A 19855-nucleotide genomic window follows, 5' to 3' on the forward strand; every position below is an offset into this window, starting at 1 on the left:
CTGCTGGGACAGAAACCAGAGTGGTGCTTTTAAGATGCAGATCACATCATGTGACCCTTCTGCTTGAAACCCTGTAAAAAATCTCACTTGGAGCAGAAGCCTTCCTTGTGGCCTCTAAGACCCTGCAGATAGTCCCCACACTGTCTGGCATCATCCCCTGCCACTGCTCCTTTGGGCTGCACTAGCCTCCTTTCCGTCTCCCTCAAATAAAATGTAAGCCTCAAGAGTGTAGACATTTAAACAACGAGTTTCTTTTATAAAGCACAGGGAACTATATTCAGTATCTTATAGGAATCTATAATGAAAAGGAATATGAAAAGGAGTATATGTATACGTATGACTGAAACATTATGCTGTGGACCAGAAATTGACACCTTGTAAACTGACTATACTTCAGTAAAAAAAATAAAATAAAAGACCTTTAAGTTAATTTTTAAAAATGTGTAGACACTTGATTTGTTGATTTTGTCATTGCTGTGCCTCCAGTGTCCTGATAGTGCTTTGAATGAGTGAATGGTTGAGCCTTGGAAGGCATTTTGGGTTCATTTTACAGTGTGATGTTCATCTCTTGTTGAAGGAAAGCAGGTAATGTCAAGTACGTATTTTACCCGTGTACAGTATTGTGGTATACTAAACTAAAAAACAAGTTTATGGCCTGCACCTTCCACCTGCTAATATTCCTTTCCCCCGCTTTTAACTCCCATGTTTTACGTTGGCTTCTAGCTGTCTCTTTGTTACCTAATCTCTTCTGTCTAATCCTAGCCGCTCTTGTTTTCCTCCCTCATTCTTGGTCACCCTCCTTTCTCAGAGTTTACTCTCCCACTAATCCCTCCACGATCCCCTCCCCATCACAGATACATAAATATAATTTAGCGTAACACTTTCCTCTTGAGCAAAAAAAAAATTTCTCTGGAAATTCCCTGGTCATCACCATGATTTCTTTCTTCATTAAAAATAGTTCCTGAAAAAAAAAGTTCCTGAAGTGCTACTTTCACAGTGAAACTTCTCTTACAACGGCTAGAATGTTTTAATCTTTTTTGTCTAAAAGACTGTTGCCCTCTATCTGCTCCACGTTTCATTCTTCTACACGATGGTCCAGCCTCACAAGAGATTCATGATAGCTGAGCCCAGAACTGAGGCTGCTCTCAGAGGTGGGGCAAAATTTATTTTTAAAACCCATCAGTTTTACGTCTGTCTCTGGAACTGATACATAGTAAGTTGCTAGGAATGATTATTTCTCCCACCAAAGAGTTGCTGAGTTCCAGTGATCGTTTCCCACATACATAAATCAATTGCGGACTTCCTCATCAGGTTGGACAATTTTGTCTTTAATCTTTGTTTAGGAATTAAAGTATTAAATATTACTTATTAGTTAGGAATATTATTAGCATTTGCTTAACCTATACCTATTTACCTGTAATAACTTTAGGTATTTATGTATTTTATGTGTATTTATTATTCATCACAGAGAGGATGGAGGAATAGTGGGAAGAACACACTGAGTGTTAAGATGAGCATATGTGTACAAAGAATGAACTAGTTGAGTATGTATGCATATTAGTTTGGCTGGACTTGAATTTTACATACGCAGCAGGCTCTGAGAAGCCCCACCATCTCCCCTGGCTTTCTGTGTTTCCATTTCTGTCTCTATCTCTGCAGTACTTCACGATGAACGCACTTGAGACTCGGCCTGAGGGCTTTTTCCAGCTACAGGCCCTCAGCAGCTTATACCTGAAACTGGCAGGAAATACTGGGGAGTGAATACTCTGGGTAGCCCTCAACCATTACTGATTGGGAGACCTTGAATAAACACCTACGTCCTCTTCCATTGGGTGGGACCACACTGAGGCTCCTGTGTCATCTTCCAGATATCCCCAAAGGGGTAAATGTTCATTAAGTTACCCTCTATGCCTTCTCCCCTTCCCTTTCCCCCCTTTCCTCTCTCCTACCAGTGCTTCCAGGGGTCTTGTGCCATACAAACACTCCCCTCAGCTCATGGTCAGGATCTGTCTCTGGGACACTCCAGCCTAAACCAGTAGAAAGCTGTTAATGTGAAGACTGGTCCTAAGTGAATGGTCATGAGAGATAACTGGATTTGAAAGTAGAATTTGGATTTCAGTTATTAAATAGCAGAGGGCTTTTACATGATGGTCATGTTCATGTATTAATGCCTGTATGATAAGTGTTTTCATTTACTCATATTTGTGTGCAGGTACCTTGGGACCATGACTATCAAAGTTGAATATGAAAGCTGCTAACTTATTTCTTTGAATAGTTTTCTGGTCCTGCTTCCTTGAAAAGATGCCTTGATTTGGAGGTTTTGTGTGATATAATTTTACTTTGAAGCTATTTGATTTCTCCCCTCCTTTATTCCTTTCTCTTTTTTTTCTAGAGTTTTATTATTATTATTATTTTTAATAGGGGTCCTGGGGAATCGAACACAGGACCTCGTGGGTACTAGACATGTACTCTACCACTGAGCTACACTCGCCCCACCCCTTTATTCCTTCTGAATCTTCTCTTTTCAAAATGCTAGAAACAACCCATAGTAGTAAGTAACCTTTAGCCTGGGAATAATTGCAATGAAGTGTCAACATTTTACAGATTAATTAACATGTAAAAACCTAGCAACCACATTGCTGTCTTTGGGGAATAATATAGTCTATATAAAAGAGATTTTCCTATAACTGAAAGGTTCTACACGTGAAATGTGGCTGAATATCCTCAGGAAGTTAATCAGGAGATAAAAAATTCTTTATATGTCAACTATTTTTAGAAGGATTTTTAACAATATGCTATGCTCTTCTTGATAGAATACTGCACTACTTAATTTTAATGACGAAACATCATGGACCTTAATTACTCTGTATGCTGTGTGAGCTGTTGGCATGTGTTGGACTGTTTGTGCACTGAATTGCCTCAGACCAGTGGGTACTTACTGATAGGGTTTCATCTCCTTCCTTTCTGTATCTTTCTCCTGCTGGCTCTTACTTACTTTGACCAGCCCCCACTGCTGCTTCTATTTTTCTGTGTTTTCTTAACTAGAGGAAAACAAGATTTTGATGGGTAATCAGATAAGAGGGCTTCTTAAATTGCCCACTCTGTCATTCTGATACATTGGTGACAGAAGGATGGGCCTAGGCAAGAGTGGAGTCGAGCTATGCAGAAGGGATTTGGCAAGTATCGTTTAAGTGGGTTTGACAGGCAAGTTATAGTTTTTGAAGTCAGCTCATAATGCTAGATAATACGTTTGAATTCTCACCCTAGGACAGAAGCTCTGCAGGTAAGGGTAGTCCTGGCTCATAGGTAGTTTTGCCCAGAAGAAAATCAGATGGCTGGCGTAGAGATATGATGTATCTTGCTTCTTCTGGAGATTTTGTATTTTTGACAAAATTGTCAGCTCTTTAAGGAAAGGGTACTCTGTCTTTAGGCTTGAGCCTAGAAAGTTTATTTATGATAAAAGAAATTATATTGTGATAAGGGAAATCTGAGACAAACATCTTGATAAATTTCTCTTAAGGTTAAAAAGGTAGTTTTATAAAGTTTTAATGTATTATCACTTACTCAGTTTTATGTGTGTGCTCATTTGCTCTCCAGTAATGTGTGCTGTAAATGCTTAGTAATGCTACCACTAATTTGGTATCTTCTGTTGTTAAGGGAGTGGTTTCACAAAATGCTTAATATACTGGTGCTTTGTACTAATTGTAAAATTGTAAATTAAAAAAATTTGTAGATTAAATCGTAAAATTGTAACACTTGTAATTATAAAAACATTAAATTTGTAGTTAATTCTTCACAGCTGGTGAGTCTGAAAATTAACTTCTAAAATACATTCCTAAGGTAGAAAATAGTAACCCCATCTAGATCCCCATCTGGGAAATGCAAAGTGCACATCAACTTGAATTCTCCAGGAAGTCTTGCTGGTAACTAAAGTGATTTGATCCTAGCAAGGGCTCATTCCAACAAATCTGCCCCACTGTTTGCAAACAGTGGATTCCTGGGTTACACCAATTGCAGATAGTGGCCTGGGTTACATAAATTTCTGTCCGACTGGGCTACAAATTGGGGGTATCCATGACCCCCTCTTTAGGTTTGATCATTTGTTCTAACGGCTCACAGAACCCAAGGAAGCACTTTACTTGCTATTACCAGTTTATTATAAAGGGTGCTATAAAGGTTACAAATGAAGAGATACATAGGGCAAGGTCCTGAAGGGTCCCACTTGCTTCTATCCCTTTGGAATTTGGAATGTGCCACCCTCTGGCAAGTGAATGCATTCACCAACCCCAAAGCCTTCCAAACCCCTTTGGTTAGGGTTTTACGGAGGCCCCACTATGCAGTCATGATTGATTAAATCATTGACCATTGGTGATTAACTCGATTCCCAGCTTTTCTCCCCTCCTTGGAACTTGGGGGGATGGAGCTGAAAGTTGTAATCCTCTAATCACATGGTTGGTTCCTCTGGCAACCTGACCCCATCCTGAAGCTTATCCAGGGGCCCACCCAGAGTCACCTCATTAGCATAAACTCAGGTGTGGTTGAAAGGAACTTGTTACGAATAACAAAAGACATTCTTTTTGCCTGTACTACTTGGGAACTTAGAAGGGTGCTCTTGAACCAGCAATCAGGGATGAAGACCAAATATATGTATTTCTGACTCTATCACAGTATCACCAAGGTTTAGTTAAATAATACTAGTCCCCCAATAACATGATTCAAATTTTAGTCACCATAATATATTAAATATGCAAATAAAGTACAGATTTTGCTGCCAGCTCTTCAATATGCAGGTCACGAGTCAGTGTGTGAATGACAGGTTCACATCAGTTCTTCAGTTCACACAGACAGGAGAGGGTGTTGTGCTGCTTCCCTGTTTCCCAGTCATAGTCATGACATATTACGAAGCTGGTAATCGAAAGAGGGAAGTGGTAATAAAGATAAAAGTCCAGCAAAGAAACAAATAGTAAATTTCTGGAAGTGAAATTTAAGTTGAGCATAAATGAAATAATAAAATTAATAACTGATGGTAGGATTGTTGACACTGCTGCCATTTGAGAGACTCTTGTTAGCACTCAGAAGGATTTAGTGAAGGCAAATTTAACAGCATAATGTTTTAAATTACAGCACACTAAATAAATGTTTTACTAATTTTTTGTTTCTTCGTACATTATAATTAATAGTAAGAGATTTTTTTAATGTTTTAACAAACACTTCTGAAGGTTAGGGAACAATTGTAACTTCTCCCCTTGATTCCAAGATAGTTTTGCATGATTTCAACCTGGATGATTATTTTTATGGTCCCACACTAACCATGGAAAGTGTGGACTGCCTGTATTTTTCTTGTATTTGCCAACAGTCTATCATCTGACCTCTAGTGGAAATAGAGAAGAATTACAAAATAAACTTCGAAGAACTTTTAATGATAAATTATCTTTTGAATGACTCTAACATATAAATAGGTTAAAAAGTCCTACATATTACACACTTTACATATTGCCCTTACTGTATGTTTTGAAATGGGGTGGTCCAATGTTTGCTGTTGACCCTTTCTGGACAGCTCAGCACTAACCATTTTGCTTTTGTGGGTTCTTCTGGTTTGTATTTTTATTGAAGTTCTTTGAAATTTTCATGTAGAGAGATTTGTTATTATGTCAAGAGTTTCCTGATCTAAAACCTCTACTCTAACTCATCCTTCATGGAGAGTGAAGAAGCCTGCAAAGAATGTTAAGTAGTCCCCATTAGAAACCTTAGTTTCTGTCCCAACAGAAAGGTCTCTAAGATGAATTCTTTCTCTTGACTTTGCTTGGAATGTGGTCTCTTCTTTAGAGTCGGGCACTGAAGAGTGTTCACAGGAGGAGAAAGGTTATTAGGGAACTAGATCTGCCTGAGTTGACGCCTATCCTTTATAGCTGACTCATCACTAAGTGTCCTCAATGTAAAAGTTTATGACTTGCTGTTATTTTTTATCCCAGGGTGTGATCTCTTAGCTCTGCATATATTAAATCTTCTGTAGGTGTCATTAGACCTAGAAAATACAGCTTTCCTCCCCATGCTCACAATGAGAAATAAAACTGTCAGCTCGGTTGAAATGAAAATACATGATGGCTATTGGTTCATCTTTAAAAAATCTGTTTCTATTTATAATCTATTTAATCTATGTATTCTTTTAATAGATACCCTACTTGGAAAATCAAGTTAAGATAGGGGCACTTAGAAGCTATAAGAAAGGAGAACAAAATAAATGGGCATTATATATAAATCTATAATGAGTAGAGATTCTTTCTGTACAATAAAATTATTTTTCATTGACAAAAATACGGACATTTCAAAAATAAGATCATGAAAGAAAAATTCATCAGTTATTTATTTTTCCCCCCTTGCATCCATTTTCTACCCCTTTATATGTGCAAAATTCATATTTAAACTGGTTCCAGGATGGAAGCCCAAACTAATGCCTCCCCAGTGTGCTTGGAATTTCTGCTTTGTGTCAGTCTGTAGATGTTTTGTGAGCATCTGCTATGTAGTCAGCGTTAGGTAGATCTGTGGGGAAGAGGAAATTCTGAATTATTAAATTTTACTCATGTCTTTAAGAAGCTTAAAGTCTAATTGGAGTAGCAGGTTTCCATAGGAGGCAGTGGTGAATGAAGTATGGCGCTTGCCCAAATGCTGCTTGTCTGCTAGGCTGTCTGCAAAAGAGTTACCTGGGGAACCTCTTAAAAATGAAGATTATTGAGCCCCACCCATTAACTTTTCCCTGTAGATCTAACATGAAGCTCAAGAACATGTATTTTTTTCTTTTAAAAAATAAACAATGCATGGTAAAAAGATGTAGAAAGTTATATGGTGAAAGAAATTCTCTCTCCTCCATTCTGCATCCATTCAGTTTTCCTTTCCAGAGGCAACCACTCTTACAAATTTTTTGCGTATTGTTCCGGACATATACTCTGTATTTACAAACACGTATGTATGGGGAGGTGGGGCATGCTGTTCTGCACCTGGCTTTTGTTGCTTTACAGCATCTCTTGAATATCTTTTGATATCCCTTCTTGAAGAGCTGCCTCATTCTTATGAAAGGCTGCCTTGCACAGCTTGTAAAAGCACTACAGGAGATTCTAATGCATGGCCAGGTTTGGAGCCACAGATAGACTGAGTGTTAAATGGGTTTAGAAAAGCTTTTCTTGGAATGTTAATTCCTTGTCTTGTGTTTCTCAGCAAGGAACTGGACCCGGCAAACATTTCATGTACTTCTCGATTCAAGTTGCTTTAGGACAAATTTTTGCATGCTTCTTTTTTGCTATAGTTATTAGGTAGAATTTGTCAGTTGAAATATATGAAGGCAGTGGTGTACATAGTCATAGCATAGTTTTTAATTACTTCCTTTATTAATTTAAGGACATTGCCAAGCAAATCTTTATGTAATTCTTACTGTTTATCCTTTATCATCATGGCAAGTTTTTTCTCCCCAATTTACAGAGTTCTTATTAAATGCCATCCCCAAGTGAATATTACTTGAGAATGTATTTGCTTTTTCACTGGTTGTAAATAGAAGTATAGTCTGTCTCCCTGAAATGGCAGATCCATTGGGTACCATTTGCAATATAGCTTTCCTTTGTTTCTGTAGGTGTACCCCGTACAACGCCGGACAGGCAGAAAGTAAATTGCTAAAGAGAAGTAAGAAAGTATTAGCTTGAGAGACTGAATGGCTAGTGAAATGACCACAGGATGGTGAAAGCAAATATATTTAGCTTTTTGAATATTTCAGAAGTTTAAAATGCCTTTTATTTCTTCAAGGCATTCTAATAGAAATTATTGCCTTCCTGAGATAACATTTTATTTATGCTTATGTGTAAAGATTTTTTAATCCGTTTACCGTTTACATTGCTTACTCTGTATGCAGGTGTCACATAGACAGTGACAAGCAGAACAAGCATGTTTTCTGTGCTCTAGAAGTAATGTATCAGCATGTAAATTATATTTGATGTGTATATTTCACAATTAATCTTGGAACAGATTTTATTAGAAGCTAGTCAACAGAATTCAGCTTTTTAAGGCATGCATTTTGTATCAGTGAGCTCACCTATTGGTTCTTCAGTCCCTCTTATTTTTCCTTTTATGTTCTTTGTTCAGTTCCTTTTTGTATTGTCTACCTCCCTCATCCTTATTAACATAGATGTTCTTAGGCAGCTGGTTAGAAATAACTCAGGAAGCCCTAGGGCAGTTGGAAACATGAGCTAGCTCTTAGAAGTAGGAAAATTGTCTAATTTTCTGAGATTATTATGAACTGAAGGAATTTAGTCCAGAGTATACCCTTCATTCAAAATTCTTGTTAAATATAGTTAAGCACATAATATGCCAGTAAATAGCTTTAATGTGTCAAAAATAAAATCTTGAAATATGCCATACTCAACTTGTAAAGAAAAGCACTTAATTTTATGAAAGTAATGCTGTATGTCAGCAAGAAAATAACAGAAGTTGGGTTATTCTGAACCACAAATCTAATTATAAATTACTAGTTTGAGTTCCACTGAAAATATTTCATATGTGCAAATTATAAATTTTTACTTTAGCTAATATCTGATAATAAAGTATCTTAGGGTTAAAACTGCTTACAACGTAATTTAACGATGAAAATGCCTATTGACATTCTAGTACTTTTAGTAAGAATGTCAACCTGTTAAGCCAATACTGGTTAGGAGAGTAAGATTTTTGGACCAGCAAAACCATTGTTCTACAGTTTCATTTTAAGCATTGTATGTTTATTAACAAGTAATTTTCTTAACTCTTTTGAGGGAAATACTGTCTTTATCTCTATTTTTACAGATGAGACAAAAAAATACAGACAGACAATGAAAGTTACGCAAAGTTACACAGCTACTAAGTGGAGTAGCCCACTGACATAGGCAGACTGACTCCAGAGAACTCAACCATCAAAAAGTAATTAAAAATTGAAAACGAATTATCCTCTTCTTCTCTTAAAGAATGGCCATGTGAGTGTCTAATGTGTGGTCTGAGGAGACATCACTGAAGAAAAAAATAGTAAGCCTAATTGTAAAGCCAAGTTTCCTGCTTAGACTCAGACCTTACAGGTAATAAGCCCAGAGCCGTATGAGCTGTGACTGGTACCTAAGAGAAACACAGTAGGATTAATGGCTACTATTTAGTGCTGAGTATGTTCACTGTCCCGTTGCTTACTGTATGCTAAGCCATGTGCTTTGCATGCTTACATACAGTGTCCTATTTAATCCTAGGGGAATTCCTGCTCAGAGGGATTAAGGAATTTGCTCAAAGTCAAAACTAGTGGAGCTAGAAATCAAACCAGGCTTTTCTAATTCCAAAATCTATGCATACCACTGAAGCCGGTAGACATCTGTTTTTTTCTGGTGGCATGGAACTAGACTGGATAGGCCTTGCTGGCTTATAGCTGTCCCAAGGCCTCAGCTGACCTCAGGGTTATGATATGAAAGGACATATGAAGAGCTGGTTATAAATTATCCTCTATATTCCAGGTGTTAATTCACCTCAAAGGCCACTGCCCCTCCCCCTTGCTGATATTTGTGTGGGGCGTTGAGGGTTGCACAATGGGTAACTCAGTCCTCTACAAAGAAGCCGTAAAAATCACCTTTGGATAAGAAGGTGAACTTTTGCAACACAGGTGAAAACTTGCACTGAAGCAAAATTTAGAATGAATGAATTTCATTACTACATTTTTCTACCATCTAAGGAAAGGTAAAAAATCTACTAATTCATACATTCAAAGATCTTTCCCTTTTTTACCAACTCTCTTGTCTTTAGTTCTTACACTAAATTCTTAAAAAATTCAAGCACAACAGACTTAAAAAAAAAAAAAAGCTGCTTGTAACTTTACCATAACGTATCAGTTTTCAAATAAGCTTTCAGCACAGTTAATAAGGGAAATTTACTGGGATCATCCTGTTGAGAGGGCCCTATATTTGGTATTGAGAGAAGTCCTGAGCTCAACTCAGGAAATAGGGTGTATAAAATAGCCCAGTATTAGACAGAAATGAGGGAAAATGTGTGTCCGTAAAATGTTGAGGGACTTTCTGTGAGGTGAGCTGGTGAAGTTTCACTAAGGAGGAGGAATTTGAGTTGGGCTTTGAAGACTAGATAATGTAATAGGATTGCTTGGTGAGGAATGGAGAGAGCATTTGAAGCAAGAGGAATATCTAATGAAGTCCACTGACAGGAAGATCTTAAGGAATGTGGCCACCCACTCCTCTAACACCGAGAGTAGAGAATATAAATGGGAGCATTATCCAAGAGGAAAAAAGAGAATGTTTGGCAGATTCTAGGGAATTCTGGTTAGTCATTAATTCAATTCTGTTCTCGTCAAGTGTCAAAAAAAAAATGCCAGCTAAGCAACAATTTCAGAAGATTAAGACAATAGAAAGTGCTAAAGTTGTCACTGTCCCACTCACCAAATGGCAATGAGGCTGTTCTTCTATAGATGGAAGCTATTCAGCAAAGGGCAGATTGTCACCCCTATAAGAAAACAACCCCCCCCCCCACTCACAGTGGTCTAATAAACGTTGAATACTTTGCCATTAGGAAAACACGGAGCGATTTGTATATGAAGGCAAGTTTTATAAGAGAAATAAATAGAGTGAGAGACTAAAGGAGGGTTGAAAGTGACTCTTAGAAAATTTGCTTTCAGAGTTCTGCGTTTTATGTGTCCTACTGTGTTTGCTCTTAATATATCTGTTAATGCTATACTGGGTTAGAATTCTTTTAATGGAGGTGAGGGGTGGAGGAAATTATCCCTCCCTCTGAGAGAGAAACTGAAGTAACCTTCTAGGTTTAGGGACATTTAATTTTTATGTTTAATTTGATTTTTAAATTACATTTTATGTGATTAATATAAAAGATTATTGTTCAGATCCACTGATTTATCAGTTACTGTTTTTACTAATTTACCATATTTATTATTAAGTTCTGAAATTTTTTAAATAAAAGCTATAAATGTTTTGCCAGTTGGCTAGAATTGGTCACAGCCTGAAGATATCACTGACATTTTAGTAAAAGAGAATATATAGGGTGAGTGTGGCAGTGAAGAGTAGACGCTGGAGAGAGGAACCGTGGATCTTTGAGGATCATTAGTCAAGTTTTGCCCAAAGTGTCCTTAATTACTTGGAATGTCCCTACCATCTCTTTTCTTCCCTAAGCTTTATGGGAATCACCCTTACATAAGTATTGTAAATATAAATAGACATGTTTATGATACATGCTGGTTTAGGTTTTCCAGGACATATCTAACAGCTTTTTCTCACTTACTTCTTTTGGTGTAAGCATCACTTTTTTAAGAAGAAAGAATATGGCCACAGTCAAGGTACAACAAGACAAACTAAGTTTCTGGAAGTGTCAAGTCGGCTCCTGGGGTCTGAGTTTCTTGTCGCAGTGCAACACCTGTTACTGACGACAAATGAGCCTCACTTTCAGCATCCGGGAAGTCTGGTTTTGAATTCTGTTTCATTGCGTGTGGAGGTACCTCGCACTCGTCTTCTCACGTAGGTGCCGTGACTGTTTTCCTTGCTTCATTTCAGCCGCCTGCTGTTAGTACACTCTTTTCCTTGTCACTATAATGGACGGTCCTACTTCAGAAACCTCAGATCCTGAACATTCCACTCTTAGAGCATAATCTCTGCCCATTACAGGTCACTTGTTCAAGGCCCTCCACTGAGTCAGTGCTGAGAGCACACTGAGACCCCTCAGACCATCTCACCGTCTCTCACTACCTTCTTCTGTCTTCACATCCCTTTTGTCCAGCTTAGATTTCACTATTCATTATTATATTATCTCCCTTGAAAATATCCTCACTCCCTTTCTTAGTCTTTGCTTACAAAACCCCAACTCTGGATAGACCCAGCTTCTTCCTCTGGGCCTGCACCACATGGACGAGCATTGCTGAAGAAGCAGTCACACAACTGTGCCGAGATGGTTTCACTCGGAATTCGTTGCCACGGACCTCAAGTGGAGTCTCAGCACTGCCTAGCTGTGTTACTGTTTTCTGGTCTTTCATTTTTCGGATCAGCTGTTTTGTACTTTCCTTCCTCACACCACTCTGCTGCTTCCCAGACTCACTGATTATCTCACACCAACCTAAGCTGAGAAAACAGAAGCCTTCAGACTATAGTGTGATGTCCAGTTTATCTATTTTTTTGGGGTCCCTCATGCTTTTGGTGCTGGGTCTAAGAGATCACTTTCTGATTCAAGGCTATGAAGATTTATTCCTATACTTTATTCGAGGAGTTTTATCATTTTAGTTCTTACTATGGTATATGGTATATGTTCTTACTATGGTGTATGTGCTAGGTATATGACCCATTTGAGTCATATATTGTGTGTGGTGGATATCCAACTGCATTCTTTTGCATGTATTTGTCTCAGTACCATTTGGTGAAAAGACTGTTCTTTCCCCATTGGATGGTCATGGCACTCTTGTGGAAAATCAGTTGTTCCTAAATGGTAGGGTTTATTTCTGGACTCTCAATTCTGTTCCACTGGTCTGTATGTCAGTACCACACTGTCTTGATTATTGTCACTTTGTAAGAAAGTTTTGAAATTAGGAAGTCTGACTTCTCTATCCATTGATTCTTAACTTTCTTTAGGTTACAGAAGCCCTGCTGGATATCTTATAGAAAACTGTGGACCCAGTATGTTGTACATAAATATGTAGAAAGTTTTGCATAAGGTTTATTTTGTTGGATTGGAAATTGATAGTTTTTCAGATAAAATGTACTTTTTGAACAATTAGTGTATTCACCTTTGCTTTCTGTGGAAGTAAATGAAGTATATCTAAGTTGGAGAAATAAAACCAAAGAAATTTCAGTTCTACTAAAACTAAATTGCAAGTACTTGATTCAGTTACATACATGATTGAATATTCAAATGGTAATATATTATTTTTGACAACTGGTTTTGACTTTTTTTGGGTCTTTGATTGCATCAAACTCTATTCAGACTCAAAGACCTTATGGAAGCAGTTGTACTGGAGTCCTCAGATGAGAGTAGGTTTTTTTGGGGGTATCCACAATCTCTGAGATTCATTGCTTTCGGTATTTTGTTGTAGTTGCTGGATGAATACATTACAAGGTTTTTGTTTGCTTAATCTTTTTATATAATGGTAGATAGAATTCTATCCTTTAAAGTATTTTAATTGTGAAATAACATGGGAAAGTGTCTAAAACATAAACGTATAATTTCACGAGTGATTACAAAACGAACACCCTTGTAATAACAACCCAGGTTGCCTCCCCTCAGTCCTCTCCAGATCACAACTCCCTAGAGGAAACCACGTTCCTACTGTTATGAGCCATCTCTTCCCTGCTTTTCTTTATAGTTTAATCCCTACACACTGTACTTCAGCTTTGTCTGGTTTTGAACTTTATGAATGAATTGAACACACTGTGTATATTCTTGTCTTTTTTTTTTTAACATAATGTTGACATGCATAGAATTCATTCAGTTATCGCATGAGTCTATAGTTCTTTCATTTTTGTTGTATAGAATTCCATTGTGAGCGATACTGCAGTTTATGCATTTTACTGTGATGGGCTATTAGAAATAACGATTCTAGTCTTTCCTGTAGTGTCCTTGTGCTCATGTGCATGAGTTTCTCTGAGACATATGGATGTACCTAAAATATGTCTTGATACCTGGTAGAGCATTTGCTTCCTTCCCCAGGAATGCCTTGCATATTCTTGGCCCTTTACATTTTCATATCAGTTTTTAGAATCAGCTTGTCAGGTTCCACAGATTTTGGTTAAATTTAATCTATAAACCACTTTGAGGAAAATTAATATCTTTACATATTGAACTTCAAATCGATGAGCATGATTTATATCTCCATTTATTTAATAAGATCTTTAAAGTCTCTTAATAATATGTTATGCTTTTCCTTAATGTGGTCTTGTGTAGTTTTTGTTAAATTTCAGCATACTTGACGTTTTTTTTTCTGCAGTTGTGCATGGTGTTTTATTTCACTTTTTAGGTTTATGTTGGTATATGGAAATATGATTACTTTTTATGTGCTGATATTGTATCTAGCAACTTTTCTTTTGATTGATTCTTGTAATTTATCTATAGATTGTTTTGCATTTTTTGCCTGTATAACCATAATATTTGCAATGACATCTTTGTTTTTTCTTTCCCAATCTGTATACCTTTTAATTCTTTTTCTTATTTTACTGCACCAGCTTGACTTTCCAGGATAACATTTTCTAGAAGTGGTAACATCGGGCATTCTTGTCTTGCTCTTATCTCAAAGAGACCACTTTCATGTTATTTGCATAGAAGTTTTTAGAAGCACTCTTTATCAGATTTTGAAGGTATCCGTGTACTTTTAATTTTCTAAGGGGTTTTGTTTGCTTTTTTAATCATAAGCAAATTTTGAATTTTATCAGATACTTGTCTTGCTTCTTTTTAAATGATCATGTGGTTTTTCTTCTTTTAATCTATTAATGTGGCAAATTTCACAAATTAAATTTTTTACTGTTAAAACAAATACCTTGCATTCCTGAGATAGACCAAACTTGGTGTTTGCGTCTTTGTTCATAAATGAATGTCTTGTAATTTTCTTCCCTTGTATCATCCTTTCCAAGTTTTAATAGCAAGTTTATGCTATCGTAAAGTGAGTTAGGAAGGAAATGTTTTCTTTTTTTTCTTACTCTCTGGTGCAAATTTTATATAATATTGGAATTATCTCTTTCTTGAATATTTTATAGAAGTTTCCTGTGAGGTCATTTTGGGCCTGGGATTTTTTTTGTGGGGGGACAATTTTTAAAATTATAAGTAACAGTTATAGGATTATTCAAATATCCTGTTGTCTTTGATTTAGGTTTGCCTGTTTTGTCTATGATTTCAAATTGTTTAGCATAAAATTGTCCATAATACCCTCTTTTATATTTAATGTCTACAGAACTTAAAATTTTCTCCCTCTTTTCATTCCTAATATTGGTTATTTAAGTTTTATCTCATTTTACTAAAGCTTCCTGGAGGTGTGCCAATTTTATAAGTCTTTTCAAAGAATCAATTTTTGGCTTCAGTGTTCTGTTGTATCTTCATTTTCTGTGTCATCAGTTCTGCTCTTTTAGTTTGCCTTCTGCCTGTATTTTTAAGGTTTATTTTGCTATTCTTTTTGTAACTTCTTGAGGTAGAGCTTATTGGCTTATTAATTTTAACCTCTTTTTTTCCCCAGTACATACATTTCAAGCTATACATTTCTGTTTATAAGTTCTACATCTGGCAGGTTGGGTTATGTAGTATTTTCATTATTGTCCAGCTCCAAATAATTTTTAGAGTTTTATTATGATTTATCTTTTGACTCGGGTTATTTAGAAGTTTATTTCTTAATTTCTGAACAGTGAAGATTTTCTAGTTAACTTTTTGTCATTGGTTTCTATCTTAATTGAACTGTGGCCAGAGAATTTCTAATTTCAGATCTTCAGATTTGGCTGTGGCCCAGTGTATGGTCACTTGCTGTGAATGGTTCGTGTGTGCTTGAAAGGAAATTTGTGTTCTGTGGATGCTGGGTGTAGGATTTAAGTGTTCATTAGGCCATGTTTTTTAATACTACAATTCGAATCTTGTGTATTTCACAGATCTTTGTTTTGCCTGCTTATCCTATCAGATACTGAATTGTCAAAATCTCACTAGTGTTATGTCCTCCTAGTGAATTTAAATTTTTATTATTACAAGGTGAACATGTTTTTCTCGTTACATTTTTTGCTTTAGATTCTATGTTGCTCAATATAGCTGTCCTTTCTTTTGATTACTGTTGTTGTGGTGTTTGTTTGCTCATCCTGTTACTTTCAGTCTTTCTGTGTCCTTGTTTTATATGTCTCCTATAACCAGCAAATTGTTTCAGTCCAGCCATATACTCTGCCTCTTAACTTGAACATTTAGTGCATTTGCATTGCATTGCAATTACTGATATATTTGAATTTATACTCCCATCTTATTTTGGTCATTCTGTCTCTTTTCCTCTGTTTTCTCCCTTTTTTTTAAAACTCACACTAGTGGCAGGGGAATCTGCCTGGAATTTTGGAGCTATGCTCTGTGTTTCTGTTCTTGTAGTTGTCTTGTACTTTCAAGATGTCACTATATAGTTTTTTCAGTCCTTAGTTGGTTCCCTTAAGCTTTATTTTTATTTAAGTTCCACTGCTGCATACTCCATGAAATGGAGTACTATTTCAGATACAGTGCCTCGAACTAATTTAAGTGGTTAATTAGGAATATGAGACCTAAAGCAGAACTGTTAGGACTCAGTGCTCTCACCATGTCTGTGACATTACCCAAACTTACTAATCACCTCTAGCTGATGGCAGGCATATTTTACAGTTAGGTGGTGTTTTATTCTGCTCAGGGAGGGAAGAAAGAGTGGAGGAGAGAAGAGACAGGAGAGAGAGAGAGTGTCTGTGAGCTAGCTCTCTGGTGTCTCCTCTTAAAGGGACACTAATCCTATTGGATTAAGGCCCCCGCCCTTGTGACCTCATTTAACCTTAATTATTTCCGTAGAGGCCCTGTCTCCAAATACATTCACACTGGAGGTTACAGCTTCAGCATATGAATTTTGGAGGGACACAAACATTGAGCCCATAACAGGTGGCATTTACTTAATGGTTGAGGGTCCTGCTTCCAATGTCTCTACTGCTGCTAATAGTGAATTACTTTCCATGTATTTGGGTGTATTCTCCTCTGCAGTTATTCAGCAAGTATGTAGGGAAGAGAGTAAAATTTGTTCTTGCGTATGCTTCTGTACTCTACAAAATGTGTTGGTGAGGTGGTTGTACATTTCTCAGCAGTTAGTTAATTAAAGATTTTCACCTTATTTACATATTGGCTTAATTTTTTTTTTATTTTAGCTGTGTTGGGGTAGAAGAACATCATGCTGTTGACATTGACCTGTATCACTGTCCCAACTGTGCAGTTCTTCATGGCTCCTCCTTGAGTAAGTACTAGAAGCATAAATAAAAATTGATGTTTCAAACTTAGTATGTATATGACAATACTTTAATGATATTCTGACTAGTTATATTACACCTACCAAGAACTATAAGGAAGAGTTTTTCTGAAGATATTGAGAAAACAATTATTGTTTGAATTTTTAAATAACTTTAAGTGAAAAAAAATGCTATCATTCTTAATTGCCAGTGCAAAGCCTGCAAACTCAAATATGTATTTTCAAAGCTTTCAATTTAAGTGCAATAAAGTAAAATTTTTCTGATTTTGAAAACTGATTTCGTCTGTTTTTATCTCTTTATACATAAAAAAAAGAATGATAGCTAGACTTATCATGGTGATTGTTTTGAAATGTAGAGAAATATCGCATCACTGTGTTGTGTACTAGGGACTAACATAGTGTTGTTGGTCAATTATGCTTCAAAGACAAATGGACAAATTCATAGAAAAAGAGAAGAGATATGTGGTTACCAGAGGCAGGGGGTGAAGTGAGAGGAAATTTGATGAAGATAGTCAAAAGGTACAGACTTCCAGTTATAAGATAAATAGGTACTAAGGATGTACAACATGATAAATACAATTAACACTGCTGTATGTTATATATGAAAGTTGTTAAGAAAGTGGATCCTAAGAGTTCTAATCACAGGAAAAAATTTTTTTTCTATTTTATTTTGTATCTGCATGAGAAGATGGAAATTCTCTAAACTTATTGTGGTAATCATCATGATGTAAATAAGTCAGATTTATGCTCTGCGACTTAAACTTATACAGTGCTGTATGTTAATTTTATTGATAAAACTGGAAGAAGAAGAAAAAAATTTTCAGTAACATGTAGAACATTGTATAGGCTAAGGCTATGGCACCCACATGCATTATATTTTTAGTAGAAAATTAGGGCATTGATATGCTAAAAGTGCTACTTCAGTTCTCCAAATTTGGTCATAATGTTGAGTATGGTCCAGAGTCCTGCCCAGCAATCCTCTGTGATTGAAACAACCTCCCTACAGTCTTCTTCCCAAGAAGACAGAGGCCAGACGGAGTCTCTGTCCGCACTCTTCTTGAGGGGCAAGGGCACAAGCAGGGGAGCTCTCGCGTCCTCTGCACCAGCAACACATATGAATGATTTTTATTGTTAGCCTTTTACAAAGGCTTCAGAAGAATAGATTGGAATATTAATTGTTGTTGCATAAATATGAGAGTATAGAAAAAATTTTAAGGGCTTTGGATTATTTCTTTTCTTAAAAATTTAGACTGTATGCTATTGTTTTTGTGTTCATAAAACTAGAGAAAAACTGTAGACTTAGTCACTTTAGAACTGAAAGGAACCTTTTTCTTTTTTTTAATTTTATTTTTTATTGAAGTATAGTTGATTTATAGTGTTAGTTTCAGGTGTACAGCAAAGTGATTCAGTTACACATATACATACATATTTTTTCAGATTCTTTTTCATTGTAGCTTATTACAAGAAATTGAATATAGTTCCTTGTACTTTACAGTAGGTTGAAAGGAACCTTTTTCTGACGAATATACCTTGATACACACTTGGGTCAGATGAGGGTAACCTATTAACCTTTTTATTTTGAATGCAGCTTTTTTCTTAGTAGTTTTTTAAAGTGGAAATTTTGTTCTGAGGTTATGGGCAAGTAATTTTTCAAAAGACACAGCAGCAACTGACTGCTTATCTGTTTTACTAGAAATATTAATAATTTACCTCATTTCTTTGTAAGAGATTTAACAATTTAAGCTATATGAATACATTAAAATACTTCCTTATAAAATAGAGATTATCCTTTTTGTTAGTTCTGCAGTATAAAATTTGAGGTTAGCAAATTGGTAGAATTGTTACATGTGTAGTAGACTATTTACTGTCATAATTGTCTTAAATGTTCTTATTTTGTGTGGTACTGAAGTATATAAAATATAACTTGAAGTAATTACTGACCAAGTGTAATTCTTGGAGGAAATAAATAATACTGGGTTTTATGTCAAGAAGGGAAATGGAACTAAAATGTAAGTTTCAATTTAGAATTTAAGTAAATAACCCCAAAATGAAGTAATTGGACTATAATTTCTGTGAAATGTTAAATGGGTTGCTGTGAGGCAGAATAATGTAGTGTTTAAAACACTGCTACATGTAATGCACTCTGTTTCCTTTTTTTCTATATGATTTAATTTTTTTAAAAGCTTGTTGTGCTCACTAAATTGATATCACAATCCATAATGGATCTTGACCTGCACTTTGAATAACAATGCTTCAGAGAGAAGCTTGACTATTACCTGCCCCTTCATGTGCTTCTCATCCTTAAATAACAGCAAATCAGGCATGGCTGTCTTCTGGGCAAAAGTCCAACTTTCTAAGTACCCATAAGGAAAATGCCCAGGATCCAGTAATCCGTTTTATCTTTTTTTTTCTTTTAATATATTTTTATTGAAGTATAGTCAGTTTATTTAAGGCTCAACTGCCCCACCCCTCACCCCTAATTGAGTAATCCCTTTTGGTCCCTTTCTCTCTGCTCTTAAGCCTCTCTTGCTTGCCACCAAGGGTTTCCCATTTTGTTGAGTTCCCCAGGAATCCTTTACTACAGATCACATTGAGCTAGTATAATGTCCATTAATATGGTGAATTTAGACTTCAGCCTTTTATTGGGAATTAAGAACTCTAATAGAGGGCCAGTATCAGAACTTGCCCAATACTTAAACACGTGTTCTCAGTGGCCCTCAGGCACATGCAGTCCAAACTCAGTTTCCTCTCCTTTCCCTCTGACCACTACTAACATATTCTTTCACTGACCTCCTTCCTTTAAGAAATTCGGTCAGCTCTTGCAGTAGCTGATTTTACGTGTTAAGCATGTTGGCCCAACAGGACAATTTTTCTGTTAAC

The 19855-nt window shown here is 36.3% G+C and overlaps 1 protein-coding gene across 1 annotated transcript in view; it reads left to right on the plus strand.

Annotated features, from left to right (window-relative positions):
- Positions 1–19855, plus strand: part of KDM7A (lysine demethylase 7A) — a 76529-nt gene that overhangs the window by 15981 nt on the left and 40693 nt on the right. The window contains exon 2 of the mRNA XM_072964346.1: positions 16878–16963. Within this exon, the coding sequence (XP_072820447.1) occupies positions 16878–16963 (86 nt within the window). The remainder of the gene's footprint in view (positions 1–16877; positions 16964–19855) is intronic.

This window comes from Vicugna pacos, chromosome 7 (assembly GCF_048564905.1).
Source record: "Vicugna pacos chromosome 7, VicPac4, whole genome shotgun sequence".
In the NCBI taxonomy this organism is placed as follows: domain Eukaryota; kingdom Metazoa; phylum Chordata; class Mammalia; order Artiodactyla; family Camelidae; genus Vicugna; species Vicugna pacos.